This window comes from Leptosomus discolor, chromosome 5, assembly GCF_034619465.1.
Source record: "Leptosomus discolor isolate bLepDis1 chromosome 5, bLepDis1.hap2, whole genome shotgun sequence".
NCBI lineage: Eukaryota > Metazoa > Chordata > Aves > Leptosomiformes > Leptosomidae > Leptosomus > Leptosomus discolor.
This window is the reverse complement of record NC_141395.1, coordinates 43,366,113-43,390,512: the sequence shown is the minus strand read 5'-3', so window position 1 is coordinate 43,390,512 and position 24,400 is coordinate 43,366,113. Positions and strand designations below refer to the sequence as shown.

Sequence of the window (24,400 nt, the reverse complement as noted above, 5' to 3'; positions counted from 1 at the left end):
GCCCCAGCTGGCACCAAGATGCCCAGTGGCTCTGGGCAATCTGCCTGGAGAGGGACCTGAACAAAGAGCTGGTGGATCAGCTCCCTGCGCCCCACCTGGCAGGGGGATTGGCCCTCTCCTGCAGCTAATCCCGGCCATCCGACAGGCCCAGACACCTTGGGAAGGTAACTGAGATGCTGCCAGGTCCGTTCTGCTGGCCCTGCTAGGTATAAGAGCCCAGCGGGCTGGCTGCAGGCAGGGCTGCCATGCCAGGGGGACAGGTACTGCTGCTACTGCTTGCAGGTGCTGTGGGGCACAGGCAGGAGCAGGACCTGGGAGAGAGGGATGCCTTGGTCATCACTGTGTCCAGCGGGGGACCCTGGGGAGACTGGGCCTGGCCGGAGATGGGCCCCAAGGGCTGCTATGCCAGCAGCGTTGGCTTCAAGGTGCAGCCTCCATGCCAGTGCCCACAGCTGGTCTGGGACCCCGCTCCCACGGGGAGTTAACCCCCCCACGTCCATTTCTTCGCAGGTAGAGCCGCCCCAGGAGGTGATGGGGGATGACACAGCACTCAACGGGATTTAGCTGCACTGCTCCCGCAGCAGGGACCTCAGTGGCAGCTACACAGATGAGTCCCAGAGCGGCAGGTGAGTCCCTGGTGGTCCCCAACCCTCCCCATGGCTGAAGAGCCTCCTTCATGGCTGCCTTCTCCTGCACCTCCTGGCCCCTGCACCAACCATCATTTCTCTCCCTCATCTAGGTGGGGCCACTGGTTGGTGGCCTGCTGGTGGCCCCACTGAGGGTGCCTGGTACACTTCACGCTGTGGGCCCAGGGGACCCAGCATGGGCTCCTGAGCGATGAAGTGGCCGCCACCAGTGCCTGCTTCACCTGCTCCAACAGGCATGTCCTGGAGGGGCTGGGGTCTGCCTGGGGCCAGCCAGGTGGCTGGAGCCCCCAGTGTTCCAGGGCGGTGTGTGGCATCCAGGTGCAGCAGGATCCTGCACAGGGGCTGAAGAGGGATGACATGGCCCTGAATGATCTGTGTCTCTTCTGCTGCCTGCAATGAGGGCTGGAAACCCACTGCAGGGCACCCAGTCCCACAACCCAGCTCCGCAGCAAGGCCTGTGCCCAGGGTCCCGTCTCCCAGGACCCCACATCCACTGGGAAATGCCATAACCCTCAGGGGACACCTTCCCCTCATCCCCATGGGCTCCACTGTTGCGTATGTGCTGCTGCCAGCCACCTAACACCTACCACGCTTCCCAGAGATGTTCCCAAGTCCTTTCTGCCACCGCTAAGACTTCCAGATATTCCCCAGCATCTCCAGCACTGTCCCTGTCCTGCCCTGAAGTAGGCTGTTGGTAAAAGCACACACCCAGAACGTGCTGAGGCAGCTCCATTATTCGGAGAGGGCAAACTGGGGCAGAGAAGCAGGGAGCCGCAGTCAGCCCTGCCAGGACCTGGGGGTAACCAAGAAGTCACAGCCAGACCCTCCTCAAAGGGGAAAACGATGGGAAGCTGTGGGCACTGGCAGAAATCCTGATGGGGCAGAGGGGAGTGGGGCCGCTGGGGACTCAAGGTAGAGATCTCAGCATTACCCCAGCTTGGGGCTGTGAGGAAAAACAGCCCCCAGGCCCAGGCACCACTGGGAGTCAAACCCAGGTTCTCCTGTTTACTAGACAGGCACTTTAACCAGCTGAGCCATGGCACCCACTTGCCCCACTGCCGTGGGGTGCCCCACAGCCACAGTCCCTGCCCAGCCCCTGTCCTCATCCCACTGCCACTCCAACACCATGGTCACCCTGCAGGACCAATGAGTCTGGGGACAGGGTTGGGACCCCAGGGACAGGGGACAGTCCTGTGTGCCATGCTAAGCTCAGAGCCCTTGCAACTTTAGGGTACCCCTGAGGATAAAAGCAGACAGCTGGGTCCCAGACAAGCTTTGTGCCAGCTGGGTGGGAGTGAGGTGGTGGGTGGCCAAAAGGAGGGCTCGTCCGGGAGTTGAACCCGGGACCTCTCGCACCCTAAGCGAGAATCATACCCCTAGACCAACGAGCCTGGATGCACAGCTGAGCCTGCACCCCTAGCCTGTGCTGGGCACTGGGGTGCTGGGGGAGCACTGCTGACCAGGGACCCTGGTGCCCTGGGAGCTGCTCTTTGGGGACAGGCCCTGCTACCAGCCCCTGGGGAGCAGAGCGGGGCTGAGGGTGTGTGTGGAGATGCACCGGCCACCTCGGAGACTGCCCTGCTTCCCAGGACAACAGGGCACCCAGGGGTGCCCAGGGGTGCCTGGGGGGGGGGGGGGGGGGGCAGGTGTCCCCCCTGGGTGCTTGGTGCTGGGGCTGTGATGGCCAAGAGGTGAAGGTGTTGGACTCGAAATCCAATAGGGTTTCCTTGTGCAGGTTTGAATCCTGCTCACAGCGAGTCATTTTACCCACCACTATGGGGGCTGGGTTGGGGGGAGGGAGGGTGGGAGGGGGCTTGGGTGCCCACGGCAGCCCCAGCACTGCACCTCCCCTCTTCCCTGGGAAGCAGCTCCAGTACCGGGGAACCTGCTCCCTGGCCCAGCCCTGGGAATGACCCAAAGTAGGGCCGGGAACCATGGACCATTTGCCCTGGCCCAGGTGAAATCCTCCCCTCGGAGGAGGGACCACCCAAAGAAGCTGGGGACCCACAGCCATGGGGTATCAGTTGTGGGTTTATGTGTAAATCCTTTTCCCAGTGGGCTGTGGGCCAGCTGAAACTCACACCCAGCCCAGGGCTGTTGGGTGAAGGGGGAGGGCTGGGGAGCCCAACCCAGGCTTGGGTCATGGTTCCACCTTCAGGTGTGAGAGGACCTGGGTCCACCTCCCAGAGGAGTCCTCCCTTTGGGCAAAGCCTGCCCTGCTTTTGTCTGCAGAGGTGATTTCGGGTCAGCTTTTGTCCCCTTGTTCCCCGTCAGTCACTGAGGCTTTGGGCTGGGCAGGGCGAGTGGGGCAGCTCCCTCCCTCAGGGTCCTGGCATGTGGTGCAAGCACCCACTGAGCCCACTATCCATTGCTGCTGTCCCCCGAGTCCTTGGCCAGCCGTGCCCGCAGGCAGCCCCAGGGCTTTTCTGTGGGGTCTGGTGGGGCTCTGCCAGCCCCACAGTGGGTGGAGAGGGGATCTGAGGCAGCAAAAGGACATGGAGATGCTGGGGATTGAACCCAGGGCCTCTTACATGCAAAGCAAGCGCTCTCCCATTGAGCTACATCCCCTCTACATGGTTAGGTCTGTGCTCAGGGGTCCCTGCTGACCCCTGTGGTCCAGCTGGCCCCACAGTCATGGGAGTCAGGGCAGTTATATGCTGTGGCCACCTCCAAACACCAACCCAATACCTGGGCACAGTAAAATGGATTTTTCCCTGCTCCAGGCTATGCCATGGGCAAAAGGCAGCATCAGCCAACCTCACCAACCCCAAAAATTGTTGGGCACAGAGGCTGGGGGTGCAACAGGGTGCAGCACGTTGGCTCGTTGGTCTAGGGGTATGATTCTCGATTCGGGTGTGAGGTCCCGGGTTCAACTCTTGGATGAATCCTCCTTTTGGCCACCCACCTTCCTTGGTTGGCCTGTAGGACCACAGCATAACCAGGGCACAATGAGAGCAGTGATGGCCAACACAGAGGGGTCAGTGCCGTGTCCCGGCTGGGGGTGTCCCCGTGGGCAGGATGGACCCCCAAGAGTTGGCAGTGTGAGCCCCGAGGGTGTGTTTGTGGAGCCAGGGCCCCTGGGGCAGAGCAGGGTGAGTGTTGGGCAGTGGGTCAGCAGTGGGGGGTGAGGGTCCTTGGCCAGGCCCCCAGCCCTGCCCATGCAGAGGGGATGTAGCTCAGTGGGAGAGTGCTTGCTTTGCATGTAAGAGGTCCTGGGTTCAACCCCCAGCATCTCCATGTCCTTTTCCTCCCAAAACCCATTGTCTCTCTGGGCATCGCTGGAGGATGCTTCTCTGGTGCCTACCCTGTGGCGAGGATCTCTGCTGCACCTGGATATTTTCCTGGCTGTTGGTAAATCCCCCTGGATGTTCCCTTTTCCCACCGCAGCACATGTGGGTACTGGGCTGCCAAGGTGTACTAGCACTGTGCAGATGGCCCCACAGCAAGTTGGGGGGCATTTTCTCCCCAAAAGCAGACTGCAGGGCAAAGCCGGGGTGTCTGCACCTTGCTAAGTTGCCAATTGGAGCTGTGATGGCCGAGAGGTGAAGGCGTTGGACTTGAAATCCAATAGGGTTTCCCTGCGCAGGTTCGAATCCTGCTCACAGCGAGAGGCTTTTACATGCAGCAGGATGGGGCTGGAGGCCAAGTCAAACCCCATCCCACTGATGCTTGGAGAGCGGTGGGCAGCGATGAAAGTTGTACAAGAGGCAGCTGCCCTTCTTCTGCGCTGGGCACTGGTGGGCCTGTGGGACCCTGGGTTCATTCAACTTCTGGGTGAGCTCTCCTTTTGGCCATCTACTGCTGGGCACAGCATGGATGGGGTGACACTGCCTAGCACAGGGAGGGCGGGCAGCCTCCTCAGCTCGGCCATGTCCCCTCTGCCCAGATAGACCCACCACTGCCAGGAATGAGGTCCTGCCCGCTGCCGAGTGGGCAGAGACATGGCTTGGCCATGACCAGGGCTTGTCCCCTCCTGGGTGGGGAAGGGGCTTTTGGGACAGTGGGGAACATGCTGCCCGGAGGGCCATGGAGCAGGGTATCTCCTTTGGGGATGCCTTCCAGAGGTAGAGGTGGAGTTTATGACTACTACACTCTGGAGGAGGTAGGTTTGAGGAGGCAAAAGCTGGAGATATTTGGGATTGAACCCAGGGCCTCATACATGCAAAACAAGTGCTCTCCCAGTGAGCTACATCCCCATGCCTCAGAGATACCTCCAGCCAGGGGTCCTGCTGGTCCTCTGGTCCTCTTGGCCCCAAACCTTTTGGAGCCAGGGCAGTTAGAGCCCATGGCCATGTCCAGGTGCCCACCCTAGCAGCCAGGTCAGGGCAAGGGGGAACTCCCAGCTGGGAACACTCGTCAGGGCCAAAAAGAGCTTCCCCAGGTCCCATCCTACCCTAACGAGTTCCCTGAGTGCTGGAGCTCAAACAGGGGATTCCTGCCCTAAATCAGCAACCTGGTTCATTGGTCTAGGGGTATGATTCTCGCTTAGGGTGCGAGAGGTCCTGGGATCAACTCCTGCACGAGCCCTCCTTTTGACCACCCACCACTGGGCACAGCCCCAGTGGGGACATGGCACGGACAGGGTGACCTCCCCAGTGGGCAGCTCTACCCAGGACTGCGGTGCAGGGTGCGGGCACCGTGATGGCCCACCCTGCCCCAGCTACCGGCAGCCCCTGATCCACGGCTGTGCCCACAAAACCATGCCCCTGCTCACCCCAGAGCCATCCCTGATGTCCCAGCCCCATTGACAGCCTGGGGCACCCGAGGGACACCCAGAGCATGCAAAGCTCCGAACCCCACACTCAGCAGTGCCAGGAGGGCTGAGGAAGGGAGCAGTGACAGGGACTTTGTGGGAGTGAAGTTTAAGCCGGGTCAGAGGGGGACATTGGCTTTGGGAGATGCCCCATGGAGGAAGAAGGGCAGGAATGATGCTGCAAAGCAGTGGCCATTTCAACCTCTGCAAGAGCCAGGGAGGTGGTTTTGAGGAGGAAAACCCCTGGAGATGGTGGGAATTGGAGACCCTGGTCACTAATGCCCCATGACCGCCTCCATCTGCTGGCTCCATGGACCAGACACAGCCAGAGGGACGTCCCTGCTCCCAGAGAGTGCTGAGAGACACACATGGGCTCAGCTGCCCCCAAACCCCTAAAAGTGTGTGGGTCACAGAGGCTGGGGGTACAATGGGGATGCAGCACACTGGCTCGTTGGTCTAGGGGTATGATTCTCGCTTCGGGTGTGAGAGGTCCCGGGTTCAACTCCCGGACGAGCCCTGCTTTTGGCCACCCACCTTCTTTGGTTGGTCTGTGGGACCATGGCATAAATGGGTGATGGTGAGGGCAGTGATGCCTGGCACAGAGGGGTCATTCACTCATCCTGGCTGGGCTTGTCCTCGTGGGCAGGATGGACCCCCAAGAGCTGGGCAGCGAGGTGCTGCCAGGTGTGTGAGCAGGGAGGCAGATGGAGGCCAATGGAGGCAGATAGAGCACTGCCCATGCAGAGGGGATGTAGCTCAGTGGGAGAGAACTTGCTTCGCATGGAAAAGGCCCTGGGTTCATGTCTTTTTGCTGCCCCAGACCCCCCTCTCTGCTGGCTACAGGGCTGCCAGAGCCCCCCAGACTCCCTAGAAAAGCCTTGGGGATGCTTGTGGGTATAGCTGGCCTGACACAACCCTTTCCCTCCCCTGCCTGGGGTCTGGGGGTGTGTGGGCACCTTCTGTCCCTTTTCCGGGGGTGATGGGAATGTTGGTGTTGGCAAATGTTGGTGTTGGCTGGGCAGGCCGCCTTCCCCCCTGTGCCAGGCATCATTTTCCTGTCCCCACAGGGGCTGTGCTTGGCAGTGGATGGCCAAAAGGAGGGCTTGTCTGGGAGTTGAACCCAGGACCTCTCACACCCTAAGCAAGAATCATACCCCTAGACCAAAGAACCAGGGTACACAGCTGGCCCTGCACCCCCAGCCTGCCCCAAACTGCCCCACAGCCCTGGGCACTGCACAGGACAACCGGTGCCCAGCCCAGGGGGCTGCCTGGGCCACTGCCTTCTGCTTCCCCTCTGCTCTCCACCCATCACCTCCCACACCTCCCTGGGGACGTGGCACAGGGCAATGATGGGGAGCTGCTCCACATCTCAGTGGAGTGATCTATGCCTCCCTGCCCTGCTCTCCTCAGCAGCTGTCTCCTCACTTCTCCCGGGTCTGCAAAACCTGGAGAATGGTGGGGCAGCCTGTGCCCCTCCTGCCCTGGGGCCATCACAGCCCCAGCCTGGGGCATTGCTGGGGACTCAGCCAGGGAGCAGGTTTCCTGGTGCAGGAGCTGCTCCCTAGGGAGGAGGCACAGGGCAGGGGCTGCTTTAGTTCCCATTACCCTCCCACCGCAGCTCCCCCAGGGACCCCCAAGATGCCCAGTGTGGATACTGGGGCAGCAGGTAAAATGACTCGCATTGAGCAGGATTCAAACCTGCACAAGGAAACCCTATTGGATTTCAAGTCCAACACCTTCACCTCTTGGCCATCACAGCCCCAGCACCAAGCACCCAGGGGGGACACCTGCCCCCCCCCCCCCCCCCCCCAGGCACCCCTGGGCACCCCTGGGTGCCCTGTTGTCCTGGGAAGCGGGGCAGTCTCCGGGGTGGCCGGTGCATCTCCACACACACCCTCAGCCCTGCTCTGCTCCCCAGGGGCTGGTAGCAGGGCCTGTCCCCAAAGAGCAGCTCCCAGGGCACCAGGGTCCCTGGTCAGCAGTGCTCCCCCAGCACCCCAGTGCCCAGCACAGGCTAGGGGTGCAGGGTCAGCTGTGCATCCAGGCTCGTTGGTCTAGGGGTATGATTCTCGCTTAGGGTGCGAGAGGTCCCGGGTTCAACTCCCGGACGAGCCCTCCTTTTGGCCACCCACCTTCCTTGATTGGCATCTGGGAGCATGACATAACTGCTGATGGTGAGGGCAGTGATGCCTGCACAGAGCGGTTGTTCACCCGTCTTGGCTGGGCATGTCCTTGTGTGCAGGATGGACTCCGGAGAGCTGGGCAACAAGGTGCTGCTGGGGCATGGAGGCCGATGGAGGAAGGAGTGGGAAAGGGCAGGTGGAGGCAGTGCTGGTCACCACAGAGCAGAGCAGGTGCTGGCAGCAGCGTGAGCCCCGAGGGTGTGTTTGTGGAGCCAGGGCCCCTGGGGCAGAGCAGGGTGAGTGTTGGGCAGTGGGTCAGCAGTGGGGGGTGAGGGTCCTTGGCCAGGCCCCCAGCCCTGCCCATGCAGAGGGGATGTAGCTCAGTGGGAAAGCTCTTGCCTTGCATGTAAGGGGTCCTGAGTTCAACCCTGAGCATCTCCATGCCATTTTGCAGTGGGTGCCCAAAAGAAGGGCTCATCCGTGAGCTGAACCTGGGATCTCTCACATCTCACCCTAAGTGAAAGTCATTCCCCTAGACCAACAAGCCGGCGTGCAGAGCTGACACCCAGCCCAGATCCTGCCCCCCATGGCTCCACAGGGACCCTGCCCCATCCCTGCCTGGTCTACCGGCAGAAGTGCGATGGAGAGCACAGAGTTTCCCGCACCCAGGGGCTGCTGCTGAGGGATGTTGGGGACACTTTGGCTGCTGGCATGGCTGTAGGGTGCTGCGGGGCTGTGTTTCATCCTTGGCCTTCCAGACTTCCTGCTGGGTGGCAATAACAGAGCAGGTCTTGGTCCCCTTCTCACGTATCCTTCTCAGTGCTGGGTTCAGGCCAGGCCAAGAGGAGGTAAATGGAGCTTAATGAGCGCGGGTGTCACCGGGCGACACTGGGGAGCTGTTCTTGGCCACTCTCCCCTTTTCATGCTTCTCATGCACCTCTCAAAAAAAATGGAGACTTTGGGGCTGCCTGAGCCCTCAGAGGCCACACTGAGATTGTTTGGGTTGGCCTTAGGCACTCATGGGTGTTTCAGGCAGGCCAGTGATGCCCTGGGGACCTCTGAGATGCTGGAGTGAGCAGACAGAGAAGAGAGCCAAGCCAGAGGCAGATGCCTCGGGGCAGTGCAGGAGCTGGGGGCAGCAGGCAGGGCTCTGCTGCGGAAAGGGGAGGGGGGCGGTAAGTCCCTGCAGGGGCTGGGACCTCAAAGCCCAGCTGGTACTGGTAGGGGTGTTGGGCTCCCTCTGCCAGGTGCTTGGGTCAATACTGGGGGTACTCCCAGCAGCAGATAGAGAAGGGTTTGGGAGCTGGAGTACCCCAAAGCTGTGGCAGCAGTGTGGAGTGCGGCAGGGGACAGAGGGTCAGGTTTGTCAGGATGTTGTATCAGCAGGGCAAGTGGGCACCATGGCTCAGCTGGTTAAAGCACCTGTCTAGTAAACAGGAGATCCTGGGTTCGACTCCCAGTGGTGCCTGGACCTGAAGGCTGTTTTTCCTCCCTGCCCCGAGCTGGGGGTCTCTGCCCTACCTCGAGCAGTGGAGCCCCCAGGCTGATCCCACTCTGGGAGGAAGGAGTTTACTTCTGCTCCCCCTCCCTGGAGAGTTCATAGTGAAGAGATGACCCAAACTATCTGCAGACCCCAGGGGATTTGGAAAATAAAGAGGTGCATTCAATGCTGTCTGGGCCCTCACCATCTTCCCCATTCATTTGCACAACTGATTCTGCATCAGGCAGGAAAACCCTCTGGACCCAGATTGGGGGTGGGGGGGCGGGGGGTGTTGGAGGTGATGGAGACCTCGCAACAAGTAACAAAACCTCGGGCATGCACTTTTATGGAAAAATAAATGCCACCTTGCCCTTTGCCATCCTCTGAACACAGGGACAGAAGAGAACATGGAGAGGGGCAAATGAATTGCAAACGCTTGCTGCCCTGCCCAGCAGCACAGCTGCCACGACCAGGCAGATGGGCTGCCAGGGCTCTGCCTGTCTAGCCTGGCTCTCCAGGGGACACCCTGAAAAACGAGCTACAGATTTGCAGCCTTTGGCCAAAAAAAAGGGGAAAAAGCCCCAAACAAAAAAACAAACCAAAAAAAAAAAAAAAAATAAAGTGCAGCAAGGGACGAGGTGGCCGAGTGGTGAAGGCGATGGACTGCTAATCCATTGTGCTCTGCACGCGTGGGTTCGAATCCCACCCTCGTCGAGTCACTGGGGGCCTGTACCCGGGGGGAAGCTTTTGGTGCAGCCCCCGGCGTGGCCAGCTTCCTCCTGCCTCTCTGTTTTGCTCTGCCGTGTTAAATACACGTTTGCCCCTGGATGCTGCTCCCCCTTGCCAAACCTCCTCCTGGTTTCTCAGGGGCATGTGTTACCCTTCTGTGCAAGGTGCCAGGCCACACGCTCCGGTGCTGGAGCAGGGTATCGTCCCCCTCTGTTCCCCGAGCCCACCTGACAGCCAACTATGCCTTCTCCAGGAGGCAAGCACCAAACCATGGGCAGGGAAGGTCAGCAGCAATGTGGGCACACCCTACCTGAGCCTGCGCTTTGCTTTTTCTCCCCTCTGCTTTCTGTCAGCCAATTTATTCCTTTCTGCATCTCACACACAAACCCTGAGCATCCCTGTCATACCGATGGGAGCCAAAAGCTATCCCTGGACAAAGCTGTATCTTGCTGAGCCATCACTACGTCCTAGAAGTGCTTTTTCTGAGGATGGCATAGCTGCTGCGTGTTGGCAGCTCCCTCCCGTGTCTGCAGCGGTGCTTGCAGCGGAGGTTCCTGGGGAGAGGAGAGGGTGAGCTACTGCAAGATGAAGAGGAAAGAGGTAAAATAACCTGCCTGCTGGGAGGTTTTTAACTGACGAAATCCTGGTGGTCTTGCAGACAGGTAAGCCTTGTGTTGGTCAGAGCATGTCTGTGCTTCAACGTAGCTGGGGAAACATGTTGTGCCAGCCTTGCAGGTGCCTTCCCTGCTCCCACCCTTTCTTTCAACAGATGAGCATGTGGCCAAGCAATGTCGTGGCTTGGAGGCAAGGCAAGGCTGCTCAGGCTTGGCTGCCCACACTGCAAGGCCTCCATTGGCTTTTTGACCTTCCCTGGGGCCACGTTTCCTTCCCATGCCTTGGGGAGGTGCCCCTGGGGACCAGCTGGGAGCTGCTTCCCTCTGTCAGCCTCTCCTGAGGCAGAAACAGTGATCGGGCTGCAGGGAAACACTGTCCCTGTCCCATGCTGCTGCCGTGAGATGCCGCAGTGCTTGGCCAGTTCTGGGAAAGGGGGATGTCTGTGCCTGGACAGCCAGGTGCCCTGTAAGAGGGATAAGGAAGATTTCCTGGGCAAAAGGCATGGATTTTGGTGCACGGGGGTTACAGCCCCAGAGAAACATCACCTTGCAGCTGGAGACAGTGAAATGGGAAGGGGCAGTGGGTGCAGGCTCCTCCTCAGTGAGTGGTGCATGGCACGGGGGCTGCTGCAGCAGGATAGAACCTGGGGACTTGCAGGTCTGACACAGCTGGGAGAGAAAGAAGACAAGCTGACTCTCCTGGGACACCTTCAACCCTGCTGGGCTCTGTCTGTCCCAGCACATGCGGAACGCCCTGCCCTGGTGCACACGGTGATGAGGCCTCTTGGGGGTGACATGCCAGCCTCAGTGACGCTGTGGAGCATCAGCCCACCCAGGGACCTGGCAATTACAGGGGATGTGTGGCAGCACTAAACTGGATCATCTGCAGCCCCGGGGCGGCACACGGCAGATGGAGCCTGGCTCTGCCCAGCAGCACTGGCTGGGCTTCACTCCCTGGGCTGCACACAGCAGCCCTGAAGCACCCTGAGTCTGCTCCAGCAAGGAAACAGGCAGCCAGGGACAGCCACCTGGGTGAGTCTGTTCGGGTCAGGATGCTGCCTTCTGGCACCAAGGTGTCCTGCTCACCCATCAGCCATGTCCTGCTGCTGGCAAGTTGTCTGCGGCCCCGGGGCAAGCCTCAGGTGAGTGCGCTGGATGCAAGTGTTCCTTGGAGATGGGATGCAGTGGGTCTGTCACTGCCACAAAATATGCCTTTGGCTTTCTGGAGAAATTTTGGGGCAGGGGCAAGCTTCCACTCTCCAGCCGGTCTCAGGGACGTCTAGCCCTTGGATTGTTGGAAACCAAAATGCAGAGCGGTGAAATTGGAGTTGCAAAGTGCTGCTGGGGCTAGTGATGGGGAGGGAAAGAGAGCGAGTTTTGGTCCTGGGCTATGTTTCTCCTTGTGACCTTATCTGCAGGAAGAACCAGGGCTGAGACAACCACGCATCCTGGATCCATTACACATTTTAAGAAAATGGGTGTGACATGTTTGGTTTGGTGAAATTTTCTTGGCTTTGTGGTCCTTCCAGAGAAAGTCATGTCTCAAGCAGAAAGTGCTCATTCCCTGAAATGAATAAGGGTTGTCTTTCTCCCAAATACCTGCATTTCCAGGAAAAGCTCTTTCCCCTATGGTTTTCCTTTGTTTTAGTCTGATTCATTACACAAATCTGATTATTTTAACTCCCTGACATGTGCCTTTTGTTTCCTCTGTCCCCTTCTCCAGGCAAAGGACTTTTTTCAGCACACAGATCCACTCACATTCAGCAACTTGCCCTCTCTAAGTGCCCCCATGCATTTATTTCAAGCATTGCTGCATCCATGGATATTCTTCTGGGACATGATGGTCCAAAGTGAGCATAACCTCCAGTACTTAAACTGAGTTGCAAAACTGAAACACATAGTGAGGCTGCAAATCAGAAGGTCCCAGCCTGTGTCTGGAAGCCTGAAAGTCAGTCCCCCAGGAAGGGCTGTTTTCCCTGGGATCATGGGAGTGCGCAGAGGCACCAAAAAAAAAAAAAAAAAAAAAAAAAAGGTGGAAGATGATTTGTGAAGGGGAAGAAACCCTGACTGTCAGAAGAAGGGGTTAATTCTTAGGCTGTGGGTCCAAGGTGCACCTGCGGCATCATTTTATTATTCAAGAGTGGTGCAAAAAGCAGCAAGGTAAAGCTTAAAATAAAGCCTCATCTTTTCCAGTTTTCACCAAATTGCCATTTAGGAGGTTGTGATGAACCCACAGCTTCCTGCCTTACTCCAGCAGGCTGCAAAGTTGCTTCTGTCTGAAGCCCGTGTCCTCCACTGCACCTCAGAGAAGCTAATTTCCTCTTTCTACCTTCCAGAATGATGTTAAAAACAGTTGGGCTTGACCCCAGCACCTCTGAAAGGCTTTTTTGCTCTGGCAGGCAGGGCAGGGAAGAGTTACTAGGGACAATTCAGTGCTATCAACCATGGCCCTGCAAGGCCAAGTAACCCTTGGAACTAAAATGACCCCCTACAAGGCATGCCTTTAACAGCAACGCTGACAACCCCTGGCTCCACACATGCATAGTGCATGTGCCCTGGTACTGCCATGTTTTTTTCCAGGGCAGAAGATATTTGTGCCTTCATCTTGGCTCTGCTGCCGTGAAATGAAAAGCCTTCTTCCAACTTTCCTTGTCCCTAGAGCCTGATGGCTCATTGCCCTGCTTGGGACCACGTCAGCAACTCCCTCTCCCCAACATGCAGGTGATTCACGTTTAAGTGCAGGTCAGGACTTTTGCGACTCCCCGGCTGTTTAGCAACTAACAGGCTTTCAGCATAGCAATCCGGTGTCACGCTGCAGCTTGTAATTAAAAATGTCTTGGCGATGTCACTCCATCACAAGGAAGCATAACTGTGAACTTCTGGCTCACCGCTGTTAGCATGTCCAAAGAGCAGGTTGGAAAGGCTCTTGGCCTCGAAAATCAGCTCGCTGCAAGATCAGTCAGTTTTAGTGCGTGTCACCTTCAGGGGTGAACTCCAGAGCCCATGATTACTTTGCTTGTAAAATTTGATGTGCCTTCCAAGCAGTATTCGTACCCCAAGAGTGAGGAATAATAACAAAAAAAAAGACAAAACCCTCTAAGTGGGTCCAAAAGCAGTAACCATTTGCTTATGCCAGGCTAGCTCAAATCCTTGTGTCTGCATCTGTAGTAGCTAGGCAGTTGGGGCAGGAGAAATGCCCTCCAGCATTTTACTCCCAGTCAGCACTCTCACCCCTGCAGCCCCCCTCATTCTCCTGCCATTGATGAAATCACTGTTGCAAGGGTTACCTACAAATGCATGTTTCTTGTGATCATCCTACATCCCTGAGCTCACCTTGGGTGCACTGGGAAGCTGAATTGATTGTGCTTGGAGGAAAGTGGGGAGCGATGCACTGGGGATGCAGCTGCCCTAAATTCTGCTGAAACACTCTCCTGCCTGGTGGCATAAGACCTAAAATGTACTTTGGCCTTAGGAAGCAAGGTAATTAATGCCTGTAGCCTGAATCATTTCAGTCTTACTCAGTATTAAGTGGAAGCAAAACATGACAGATGAAAGAGGGAACTGTTTAATCAGCTGGGGGAGCTTTCCAGGAGAAAACTGGTTGTTGGGAAGTTTCAGGCGGAAGGTATGTACCTGCTCCCCTGGGGGCCAGGGCACCCTATAAAACCCTGTGCAGCACCCGGCCCCACCACTCGCTCGCAGCTGCCGCCACCAGCTCCGTCTGGGTAAGTTGAGACGGGCTCCGTCTCCTCCCCACTGAGCTGTTGCTTTCACCGATGCGTTGTGCCTGGTCCTCTGCAAGAGTTCGAGGTTTGTTATCTGCCTCCCTCCTGCCTGTGGAGGATGCTGGGGAAGGGTCTATTTCTGCTCCAAAATGAGGAGTGCAAAGGGTTGTGGGATGCAGGGCTTGCAGGGTCTGTAACCACATAGCTGGGTGCACCCTGCATGGTTTTCCTTGCTGAAGAAAAAAAAAGAATAGCACATTCCCAGGTTGCAGGGATCAATCTGTCCCTGTTTATGGAAGGAGATCAGAGGTCCCTTGTATTTTGGGGTGGGATATGTCATTATTGTCATATTGATTTAAGTGTTTTTTTTCTACAACTAGATGCTTCTTGGTGAGCATTTTGCTTGCTGAAGGCTTGCTGTCAGCTTGAAGGCAGGCAGCGCACAGGAGTGGGTCTGCTCTCAGTGCTCTCAGCATCTCGTGCCTTCACCTTCCCCAGATGTGCAGTTCAAGCCAAACTCCTTGCTTTCTCCTGAGTGGGTTACAGGGCAAGGGAAGGGGAAAGCTGGCTCCTTTCCATTTGGAAAGTCTTCCTTCGGGGTTTCTAAACCACCCACACTCACCCTCTAGCCAGCTCTCCGACACCTCTTATTATGGGAGCCGCTGAATGAGGGATCAGCAGGGATAGGCCAGCCTCTGCTTTGCATTTATACCCTGGCTCTGGCTTTCAGGTATACGTCCTCGCCAAGCAATGTCCTGCTATGACCTGTGCCTGCCCTCCTCCTGCGGTCCCCGGCCGCTGGCCACCAGCTGCAACCAGCCCTGCTTCCGCCGCTGCGGGGACTCCACTGCCGTCATCCAGCCTCCCACCGTTGTGGTCACCCTGCCCGGGCCCATCCTCAGCTCCTACCCACAAAACACGACGGTGGGGTCCACAGTGTCGGCGGCGGTCGGAAGCTACCTCCAGTGCTGCGGGGTCCCTGTGGCCTCCAGTGGTCCCCGGGGGCTGGGGAAGGCAGGACTGCTGTGCCTGGGCAGCAGGCTGTAGGAATGTCCCCGGTGGTGACCTCCCCCCACTGATGCCAGCAGAACAGCTGCATCGGGAAGGACAAATGAAGCAGAAGACCAAGACTGGGGAAGAGGACTAAGGAAATGCCCGTGGGTTTTCCAGCTGTGGGGGGCACCCGTGGCCCCCCCCAGGAGGAAGGGAGCCATGTGAGCTTGGCAATCGAGACCGTGCCTCTGTATACCTTTCTGTTGCTAAGCCTTACTTTATATTTCCATGTAGGTGTCACACCCTGCGGTGCTAGGCTGGGTGAAAATGCTTAGGTAGGCTGTAGATGGAAGATGATAGTCACGGGGCGGTGGGGCAGAGAAACACCTTGTAGGGATCGGCTTGTCCCAGACTGGGGTTTACCCATTTCCTTACTGAGCACTGGAAATGCACTTCTCATACTTTGAACTGATTTATTCTCTTTCTCATTAAAGTCATGCTACATCATAGCTTGAGTCTTCTGGTGTTCCTTGTGCCTCTGGTCTGGAGGGGTAACCTGCTCTGGAGGCAACTTATTGCTGTGGTGGGGAGGTTTCTTTTTTTGTCTGAAATGGGAGTTTCTGCTTCTCAGCTCTGCACTGTGCTGTCATAAGTGTCTGGTTTGCTGTGACCAGCCTGAAGGCAACTTTCTCAGCCTGGAAATGTCCTCTGCTGCCCCATAACAAGCACCTGCTTAGGGAGGATTTTCCGCAGGAGCAGACTGTTACCTGTTCCCTCAAGGACGTGGGAACACAAAGGTCTGACATTTCAAAATGGCATTTACTCTGTATTTTGCAGCAATTTTTTGGGTGAGCTAAGGAGGATGGATGTGGGGTCAGGGAAAAAAGGCAGAAGAGGGTTTCTTGGGAGATGCTCCTTCGGATGGTCATTCCACGCCCAGCTCACCTGATGTTTTATGGGTGACAATGAAGAGTAAAAAATTCCTAACACATACCAGGGCAAAACCAGACCTCAAACAGTAGGTTCTTCTTACTCTTTACAACAGCATGTGGCAAAAGGGGCCTTATACAAATAAGTATGTACTGACTCAAACCTAGATAGCCCAGGTGACAGTGAGGCATGTGATGTGTCTGCGTCTGGCTGTATCTCTTAACAAAGCAGCAGAAACATTCTGTTTTGTGCTGCTGCGTGAGCACATAGACATGCATAGTACAGGCGCAACATTTGCCTCGAGTGAGCCCTATGAATAACATGAGCTGAGTATACCCGTGTCCCCATGCTAGTTCATTATGACAGCTCAGGGAATGGTACCCCACCCTGGATGCGGGTGCACCTTGTCCTGCAGCCCATGTCCACAGCAGCATCCCTGGCCCCATCAGAGAAAGAGGGGTGGCTGCAATGTGAAATGTGGTGCAGGTTTACCTAGGATTCCCCTGCACACAGACATTTGGGAGCCCAAATTTGCTGAGACCTGTGACAGCACTGATTGATCAGAGGCATCATGGGGAGAGGCATCCTAACACTTCTCATTGGAACCAGGTGTGATGGACACTAACACCTGTTGTAATGCCATCAAGAAAGACATATAAACATAATAATAAGGACATGAAGAAAAAACCTGTAATTTCCTTGTGTGTTCCAGATACAGAGGCAGGAGCAAAAGCTGGGCTGGCACTCAGCAGGGAGCTTTGTTGTGCTGCTTAATGGAGAGACCTGCAAGTCCTGTGCCTGTGAGCTAGTCACTTAGAGGAAGATGAGGATAACCCCATCCCTGGCCCCAGCCACAGCACAGTGAGCTCCATACTGAGCTCTTCCCAAAGACTAGGACCCAAGACCTTAGTTGAACACATTAGAGAATTAGACAATAGTTGTTCTACAGGGAGGGGATGCAGGTGTCTCTGGAAAAAGATGCCAGGCACCGAATAAAGCCTCTTTTTAAGATGTCATGTATCATCATGGAGAACCTTTTCAGATGATGGAAGGAGGAATACGAGTGCAACTAAGTCCTCCATGGGTATTGTTTAAATCTTCTTTCATACCTTAACCATTTTGGTAGTGCAACAATTTGCATAAAGTTTATGAGTGTTTATAGTGAGGCATTATGCTGAGCTTGAAAGCGCGTTGGTTTTCAGGAGCCTTTGGCCAAGCTCAACTGGCTTTATTGCTCAGGAGATCTTCACAGAGGTGTTCTTAATTTGGAGAAAATTTATGTGGCAGTTGCTCTGAAGTCAGAGCACCAGGAGCAGACAGATGTGGTTTCACATCCCTCTTCCAAGGACCGCTCATATATTTTTGTCCCAGCTCCAGAGATAGGACAAAAAATTCCCCTGAACACTGCAATGAGGAAAAGCACTGGATTTCCAGCAAAAGCTTCGTTAGAAAGCTGTAGGCATCTGAGGCTTGTGCAGCTGTCTTCCACCAGTCTGCTGCGTCGACAGTTTAGGATGGAGCAGGGGGAAAGAATAATGACATTTTTACATGTCTTTTCACTTAATGACTCCACTGGTGAGGTTATACAGATTTTTTTTTTCCTGAAGATCCACTGTCTCAAAGGAGACTAAAATCCATGCAGCTCCTTGATTTGACTAGAAAATCGTGATGCCTTAGTGCAGACAGAGTCAGGGAAGTGAGGACCTCAGTTAGTGCCCTGCAGGGCTCCCTGTCCTAAGGGACCTGGCACCCTGTCTCCCATGAGTGCTGTGACTCCTGGCTGGGAGCCGTGCTGTCTTGGCTCCCAGCTCAAGAGCTGTCCTGAAACCACTCCACCACATGTCCCCCCCAGCCAGCTCTTGCCCAGGGCAGGACCCCACAGACCTGATGATCAAGCCCTAAAATATAGGTTCCTGCAAAGACAGTGCAGCCGAAGGCCCTAGTGAGAAAAAGGGAACCACATACCCAGACTGAAATGAAAAATAATGCTTAGTGGCTGGAAGGATGCACATGGAGCGAAATAGCTGGGTCTTGGGGTTTAGTCCCAGCGTTGCCTACTTATGGCTTTCAAAACAGCAGCAGCAACAGCAGAAGCATTTCTCAGAGAAGCCTGGAGCTTAGTCCAAATGCAGCCCTTTGTCCGTGCCTGCATCTGTTAAGTTTCATGTTTTCTGCTCACCTCCCATCTTCCCTCACCTGCTCATGTCCTTGGAGGAAACCTTCTCCCTGCTGTCACTCAGCATCCTCCTCCAGCAGTAGTCATTGCTTCCTGGAGACCTTTGTTTCCCTTCATTTCCTTTCTTCTGTCCTTTGCTTTGGTGAAGACAATTGCAACAGCGGAAATTGCAGTGCATTAATTATGGCAAGGTATGACAGCTCAATAGGGAGCAGCTGAAACACACTGGCCTGGGAAGGTAGTGGGGTAGCTCCTCATTGTGGGGTCACAGCCTTGGGGCTCTAAGTCTCCTCTTTAGGATGCATGTAACCATGGGGTCATCCCAGCCTGCACCACTGCATGTTGCAAATGAGCTCACTCAGGTTTCTCTGCATTTATGTACTTGGGGAAGCCAATAGAAGCAGCCAGCGAGTATTTTGTGTGACGGTGGGTACCTTCCCACCATGGGGATGGATGAGGTGGGGAGGAGGGGTGAAGTCATGGTTTGAGTTGGAACAAGTGGAGAAGCATAGAGAGTTGTCATGGAAAAGGGAAGACTGGTGTGAATAGCAAGTAGACTGGGACCACCAGGAGTGGAAACCCCAGGCAGCACGGGGCTAGTGATAGCGATGGACGGATTGGTGGTGGCTGGATGATTGCTGGGTCAACAAGATCCCAGCACATCAATCTGTGGCTTCTTGTCACATCCAGGTGAGAAGACAAAAGCCCTGGTGAATTAGAGCAGTGGAACAGGATGAAGAGACAGATCCACCTCCTGTGCCTTTGCTGGGTTGCTAAAGGTGCATCCCACCCCAGCACCCAGGTGCCAAGCTGAGGGCAATGCCAGGAGAGTGAGCTGACCTCAACAGGCAGTGTCCATTGTCCTTCTCACTGGGGCAAGAGCTCCTGGCCAGAGTGCTTGGGGAGACATGTCCTGGAGCTGGAGAAACAGAGCCCCTGGAGCTGGAAGCCTGTAGGCATGGCAGACTGAGATGGGACTTGTTTGCCAATGAAAATCTCCTTTTTCACCCTCCAAAGCCTTTCAACGCCATTTCCCACCAAAGCAGAGAGGATGCCTGCTCTTAGGCTTTAGGAAGTGGAAAGAAAATGCTTGCATGCCTGGGATAAGAGGGAGGACTGGGCACCGCTGAGAGGGCGTCCCACCCCAGGCACCCATGGACCGACCACAGGGCAGGGGCTCACCACTCTTTCTTGGGACACCCTCCCTGCCATGCAAGGGCCCTGTGCCAGCCTGAGGAACCAGACAGGCAATGGCTCCAGCAAGGGCTCCAGTTCCTCCCCAGGGCTGGAAATCCCATAAAGCAAGAAAATAACAGGCCACCCACAGGCGTGAGTCATGGAGGAAGAAGCATGCAAATCAAATGGCACTGACACCACGATCTGGCCCTCCTGGTGCTACCTGTGGGAACGGGGCACACAAGGTTTGCACCCCAGCGAGCCTGTAGCCCTGTTGGCTCCACCAGCATCATGCTTCACCCTGAGCCCCAGTCATAACCAGACACAGGTCCCGGCTGTCCTACACTGCCTTCTCCTCTGAGCTTCTCCTCTCAGGGCGGGTAGCCCTCAGGAAGAGACAGGGATGAGTGCAATGAAAGTGGAGCCTGAATCGCAACTGCTTACAGGGTCCTGGGAGGCAAATACTTGTGGATTTGTGCTTCAAACTGAAGAATTGCTCAATTAAATATTCCAAGGCTGTTAATTCACATTTGCTGAGAATTAGGTGTCTGCACATTTCCCAAAGAGGAGAAGGGTGATGTGGTTATTGCTGCATAAGGTGGCTGGTGTTAGCCCTGGATGTGTGGCACTGAAGGAGCCAGGTAGCTGCGGGGGTTTATGTGACCTGGAAATCACTGGGGTGCAGTTCTCCCCCTGCCTGCTTCTCCCCACTCCTCCATGATTTTCAGGGCGGGGGAGAGGAAGGAGGCTTGATTACACTGCCTATGGCAGATCCATCCTCCTGCCCCCCCCCGGGACAGCTCACAGGGTCTGAATGTGGCCCAAGGAGGGAACCCTTGCTCTGGCACAGCCTGCAATGCGATATAATTAGCATCGGAGCTTGTTTGCTGAGGGTGAGCTGTCTGAAAATCATCTCTTTACCCTGTTCCCACTGTGGCTGTCCTGTGTGGAGGGTGTACCCACCAGGTGGAGCTCCCACAGTGGCTCAGCTTCTCACCCTGGCACAGCTACAGGCAGCCCTACCATTGGGGACTGTGTCCAGAAAGAATCCCCCTGTCCTGCCCTGGAGCCGTCCTCCCAGTTCTGCCCCACCATGGCATGGGACCCCCCCAGCACCAGCACTCTGCTGACCCCCATGGTTGGCAGCTCCTGGGGACTGGGAAAAAAAAAATGGCTGGGAGAATTTGCTGGTAACCCAGCACTCACAGCACCTGTCCCTCATCCCAAAGCCACACCAGCACACTGTGGGGCAGGGGAGAAGGACATTGTTAGCCCTGGGATCGTATGGAATGGGTCTCTGAGGGGTGGTGATGGGAGATAGGGGCACCCAGGAGCCATCACCCTGTGCCCAGCACTACGGTGGATAGAGCACAGGGGCAAAAGTTAAGTATCCTGGCTCGTTGGTCTAGGGGTATGATTCTCGCTTCGGGTGTGAGAGGTCCCGGGTTCAACTCCCGGACGAGCCCTATTTTTGGGACAACCCCTCTTCGGGGACTACATCCGTGCTGCTCTCTGCAGGGCTGGTGGAGAAGGCTCAGTGCTGGCATCCCTCAGCTGCTTGCAACCGGCGTTCAGTGGTGTCGCCGTGCAGCTTCTCTTGCAGCTGATGCTGGCTTTAGCAAGTGTCAATGCTGCCACTGCAGTGCTAGGGACTGTACACCCTGCACGGGCACCTGGCATACCTATGCAGGGGGGATGTAGCTCAGTGGGAGAGCGCTTGCTTCGCATGTAAGAGGCCCTGGGTTCAATCCCCAGCATCTCCATTTCCCTTTTCTTTTCCCTCCCTGAAAACTTCCAGCAGGAAAACATCACCTTTCTTGCTGTATAGGACATCCCCAGAGCTGATCTCCCTCTTGTATGTGGGTTTGTCCTCCTTCCTCCCTGGAATCCCCGTGGCTGGCTCCTTTCCCGCCTCTGTCCCCGGGGATGCGGTGGCAGCAAGGCCACACTCTGACATGCACAATGCCCTGACAGCCCGTTCAGAAGAGGGTACATGGCCGAGCTGTGGAGGCCACCTGTACCCCCTGTACCCGGCTGAGTTGTCCCATCTGTGCTCAGGGTAGTTCCAGCTGTGTCCTGTGGCCACAGGGGCTGTGCCAAGTGGTGGGTGGCCAAAAGGAGGGCTCGTCCGGGAGTTGAACCCGGGACCTCTCGCACCCTAAGCGAGAATCATACCCCTAGACCAACGAGCCTGGATGCACAGCTGAGCCTGCACCCCTAGCCTGTGCTGGGCACTGGGGTGCTGGGGGAGCACTGCTGACCAGGGACCCTGGTGCCCTGGGAGCTGCTCTTTGGGGACAGGCCCTGCTACCAGCCCCTGGGGAGCAGAGCGGGGCTGAGGGTGTGTGTGGGGATGCACCGGCCACCCCAGAGACTGCCCCGCTTCCCAGGACAACAAGGCACTCAGGGGGGACCAAGACGTATTTTGGGGGGCAGGACAGGGGGACAAAGGGGTGCACAGGGAGCCCAGCAATGCTCGAGGCTGGGTCCATGATGATCCCAGGGCAGGAGGGGCACAGCCTCCCCCACAGGTTTTCCAGCCTTTGCAGCCCTGGGAGAAGTGGGGAAGTGGCTTTTTCCCGGGATGCCCAGTGGACTCCCATGCATCGCCCTGTGCCACGATGGTTGGAGAACTGCTCCCCTGGACTGGACACAGGTTGCCCTGTGCAGGGCAGCCATGGGGGGCAGGCTAGGGGTGCAGGGCCTACTGTGCACCCAGGCTCGTTGGTCTAGGGGTATGATTCTCGCTTAGGGTGCGAGAGGTCCCGGGTTCAACTCCCGGACGAGCCCTCCTTTTGGCCACCCACCACTGGGCACAGCCCCAGTGGGGACATGGCACGGACACGGTGACCTCCCCAGTGGGCAGCTCTACCCAGGACTGCGGTGCAGGGTGCGGGCACCGTGATGGCCCACCCTGCTCCAGCTACAGGCAGCCCCTGACCCATGGCTGTGCCCACAAAACCATGCCCCTGCTCACCCCAGAGCCATCCCTGCTGTCCCAGCCCCGTTGACAGCCTGGGGCACCCGAGGGACACCCAGAGCATGCAAAGCTCCGAACCCTACGCTCAGCAGTGCCAGGAGGGCTGAGGAAGGGAACAGTGACAGGGACTTTGTGGGAGTGAAGTTGTCCTGGTTTGGGCTAAATCAGAACTAATTCTGTTTTAGTGCTTTAACTTTTCAGTTAAGTCTCCTCTAACTACCAGCACTTTCTGAAACAGCAGCATGTTTTTCCAGACAGTGACTGCTCCTAGCAGTGATAAGGCCTGATGTTTATACTTCGTACCAAGGAATGGTATGCAGAGAGGCCCTTGCTCAGACTTGTTCTTATGGCGACCAAGGTCACTGCTAAATCTTGTACTCTGTGTTGGGGTGCCAGGAGTGAAAAGGGTCGCACCTACAGGGAGGAGCGAACTGGACAGGTGACCCAAACCTGACCAACAGAGTATTCCATCCCATAGACGTCATATTCAGTATAAAGCTAAGAGATCACGAGGGTCTCGCCCCTTCGCTCTTCTTCTATGGCCGACATCTGAGGAGGACTGATCCGTGCATCCCTGAATCCAGTGCCTGAGTCCAGCTCCTGCATCCCGTCCCTGTCTGCTGCCGAGTCCAGCCTGGGACTGCCCCAGTGCCAGCCCTGCGGTGTGGTGGTGACGTATTGTCATCAGGGTGGGGGGGAGTTGGGTTCGGTATTGGTTTTGTATATATTTGTACATACTGTATATATTTCATTTTTTCCTTATTCTTATTATTATCTTTTCTTTTATTGTTATTGTTCCATTAAAGCTGTTTTAGTTTTCTTTTCCAAACCGTAAAGTCTCTCTCCCTTGTTCTCTCTCCTTTTCCCTTTTGGGAGGGGAGAGGGGTTAGTAGAGAGCATCTGTCATTCGTTAGTGGCCGGCCCAGCCTCAAACCGTGACAGAAGTTTAAGCCGGGTCAGAGAGGGACATTGGCTTTGGGAGATGCCCCATGGAGGAAGAAGGGCAGGAATGATGCTGCAAAGCAGTGGCCATTTCAACCTCTGCAAGAGCCAGGGAGGTGGTTTTGAGGAGGAAAACCCCTGGAGATGGTGGGAATTGGAGACCCTGGTCACTAATGCCCCATGACCGCCTCCATCTGCTGGCTCCATGGACCAGACACAGCCAGAGGGACGTCCCTGCTCCCAGAGAGTGCTGAGAGACACACATGGGCTCAGCTGCCCCCAAACCCCTAAAAGTGTGTGGGTCACAGAGGCTGGGAGTGCAATGGGGATGCAGCACACTGGCTCGTTGGTCTAGGGGTATGATTCTCACTTTGGGTGTGAGAGGTCCCGGGTTCAACTCCCGGACGAGCCCTGCTTTTGGCCACCCACCTTCTTTGGTTGGTCTGTGGGACCATGGCATAAATGGGTGATGGTGAGGGCAGTGATGCCTGGCACAGAGGGGTCATTCACTCATCCTGGCTGGGCTTGTCCTCGTGGGCAGGATGGACCCCCAAGAGCTGGGCAGCGAGGTGCTGCCAGGTGTGTGAGCAGGGAGGCAGATGGAGGCCAATGGAGGCAGATAGAGCACTGCCCATGCAGAGGGGATGTAGCTCAGTGGGAGAGAACTTGCTTCGCATGGAAAAGGCCCTCGGTTCAACCCCCAGCATCTCCTGGTTTTGCTGCCCCAGAGCCCCCTCTCTGCTGGCTGTGGGGCTGCCAGAGCCCCCCAAAGCCCTGGGGCTGCCTGCGGGCATGGCTGGTGTTCCATGGCCCTTTCCTTCCCCTGCCCAGGGTCTGCAGGACATGGGGGCACCTTGTCTCCCTTCCCCATGGGGTTCGTGGTCTCTCTTGGGTGAATGTCCGTGCTGGGGGATCAACCAGGCAGGAGCAGGGCAGTGGGTGGCCAAAAGGAGGGCTTGTCTGGGAGCTGAACCCAGGACCTCTCACACCCTAAATGAGAATCACACCCCCAGACCAACGAGCCTGGGTGCACAGCTGGCCCTGCACCCCTAGCCTGTGCCGGGCACTGGGGTGCTTTGGGGGCACTGCTGACCAGGGACCCTGGTGCCCTGGGAGCTGCTCTTTGGGGACG

General features: G+C 56.5%; 2 protein-coding genes and 15 non-coding genes across 17 annotated transcripts; 13 read left to right on the top strand and 4 right to left on the bottom strand.

Annotated features, from left to right (window-relative positions):
• Positions 1-245: 245 nt before the first annotated feature.
• On the top strand, positions 246-1,046 carry LOC104353670 (vitelline membrane outer layer protein 1 homolog). The gene is made up of 2 exons (XM_086466000.1): positions 246-425; positions 813-1,046. Exons 1-2 carry the CDS (start codon positions 246-248, stop codon positions 1,044-1,046), a joined length of 414 nt encoding a protein of 137 aa, XP_086322126.1.
• Positions 1,047-1,617: 571 nt separating this feature from the next.
• Positions 1,618-1,691, bottom strand: TRNAT-AGU (transfer RNA threonine (anticodon AGU)). The gene has a single exon. It is a non-coding gene; the product is annotated as a tRNA-Thr (tRNA).
• A 275-nt stretch (positions 1,692-1,966) lies between these two features.
• TRNAP-AGG (transfer RNA proline (anticodon AGG)) lies at positions 1,967-2,038 on the bottom strand. The gene has a single exon. It is a non-coding gene; the product is annotated as a tRNA-Pro (tRNA).
• Positions 2,039-2,321: 283 nt separating this feature from the next.
• On the top strand, positions 2,322-2,403 carry TRNAS-CGA (transfer RNA serine (anticodon CGA)). The gene has a single exon. It is a non-coding gene; the product is annotated as a tRNA-Ser (tRNA).
• Positions 2,404-3,143: 740 nt separating this feature from the next.
• Positions 3,144-3,215, bottom strand: TRNAA-UGC (transfer RNA alanine (anticodon UGC)). The gene has a single exon. It is a non-coding gene; the product is annotated as a tRNA-Ala (tRNA).
• A 597-nt stretch (positions 3,216-3,812) lies between these two features.
• TRNAA-UGC (transfer RNA alanine (anticodon UGC)) lies at positions 3,813-3,884 on the top strand. The gene has a single exon. It is a non-coding gene; the product is annotated as a tRNA-Ala (tRNA).
• Positions 3,885-4,172: 288 nt separating this feature from the next.
• TRNAS-UGA (transfer RNA serine (anticodon UGA)) lies at positions 4,173-4,254 on the top strand. Its single transcript has one exon. It is a non-coding gene; the product is annotated as a tRNA-Ser (tRNA).
• A 1,591-nt stretch (positions 4,255-5,845) lies between these two features.
• Positions 5,846-5,917, top strand: TRNAP-CGG (transfer RNA proline (anticodon CGG)). Its single transcript has one exon. It is a non-coding gene; the product is annotated as a tRNA-Pro (tRNA).
• A 1,526-nt stretch (positions 5,918-7,443) lies between these two features.
• TRNAP-AGG (transfer RNA proline (anticodon AGG)) lies at positions 7,444-7,515 on the top strand. The gene has a single exon. It is a non-coding gene; the product is annotated as a tRNA-Pro (tRNA).
• A 1,402-nt stretch (positions 7,516-8,917) lies between these two features.
• TRNAT-AGU (transfer RNA threonine (anticodon AGU)) lies at positions 8,918-8,991 on the top strand. The gene has a single exon. It is a non-coding gene; the product is annotated as a tRNA-Thr (tRNA).
• Positions 8,992-9,635: 644 nt separating this feature from the next.
• Positions 9,636-9,717, top strand: TRNAS-GCU (transfer RNA serine (anticodon GCU)). Its single transcript has one exon. It is a non-coding gene; the product is annotated as a tRNA-Ser (tRNA).
• Positions 9,718-13,801: 4,084 nt separating this feature from the next.
• Positions 13,802-15,118, top strand: LOC147415494 (feather beta keratin-like). The gene is made up of 2 exons (XM_086465949.1): positions 13,802-13,826; positions 14,802-15,118. Exons 1-2 carry the CDS (start codon positions 13,802-13,804, stop codon positions 15,116-15,118), a joined length of 342 nt encoding a protein of 113 aa, XP_086322075.1.
• A 5,622-nt stretch (positions 15,119-20,740) lies between these two features.
• TRNAP-CGG (transfer RNA proline (anticodon CGG)) lies at positions 20,741-20,812 on the top strand. The gene has a single exon. It is a non-coding gene; the product is annotated as a tRNA-Pro (tRNA).
• Positions 20,813-21,037: 225 nt separating this feature from the next.
• Positions 21,038-21,109, top strand: TRNAA-CGC (transfer RNA alanine (anticodon CGC)). The gene has a single exon. It is a non-coding gene; the product is annotated as a tRNA-Ala (tRNA).
• A 357-nt stretch (positions 21,110-21,466) lies between these two features.
• TRNAP-AGG (transfer RNA proline (anticodon AGG)) lies at positions 21,467-21,538 on the bottom strand. Its single transcript has one exon. It is a non-coding gene; the product is annotated as a tRNA-Pro (tRNA).
• Positions 21,539-22,064: 526 nt separating this feature from the next.
• On the top strand, positions 22,065-22,136 carry TRNAP-AGG (transfer RNA proline (anticodon AGG)). Its single transcript has one exon. It is a non-coding gene; the product is annotated as a tRNA-Pro (tRNA).
• Positions 22,137-23,608: 1,472 nt separating this feature from the next.
• TRNAP-UGG (transfer RNA proline (anticodon UGG)) lies at positions 23,609-23,680 on the top strand. Its single transcript has one exon. It is a non-coding gene; the product is annotated as a tRNA-Pro (tRNA).
• The last annotated feature ends 720 nt before the right edge of the window (positions 23,681-24,400 follow it).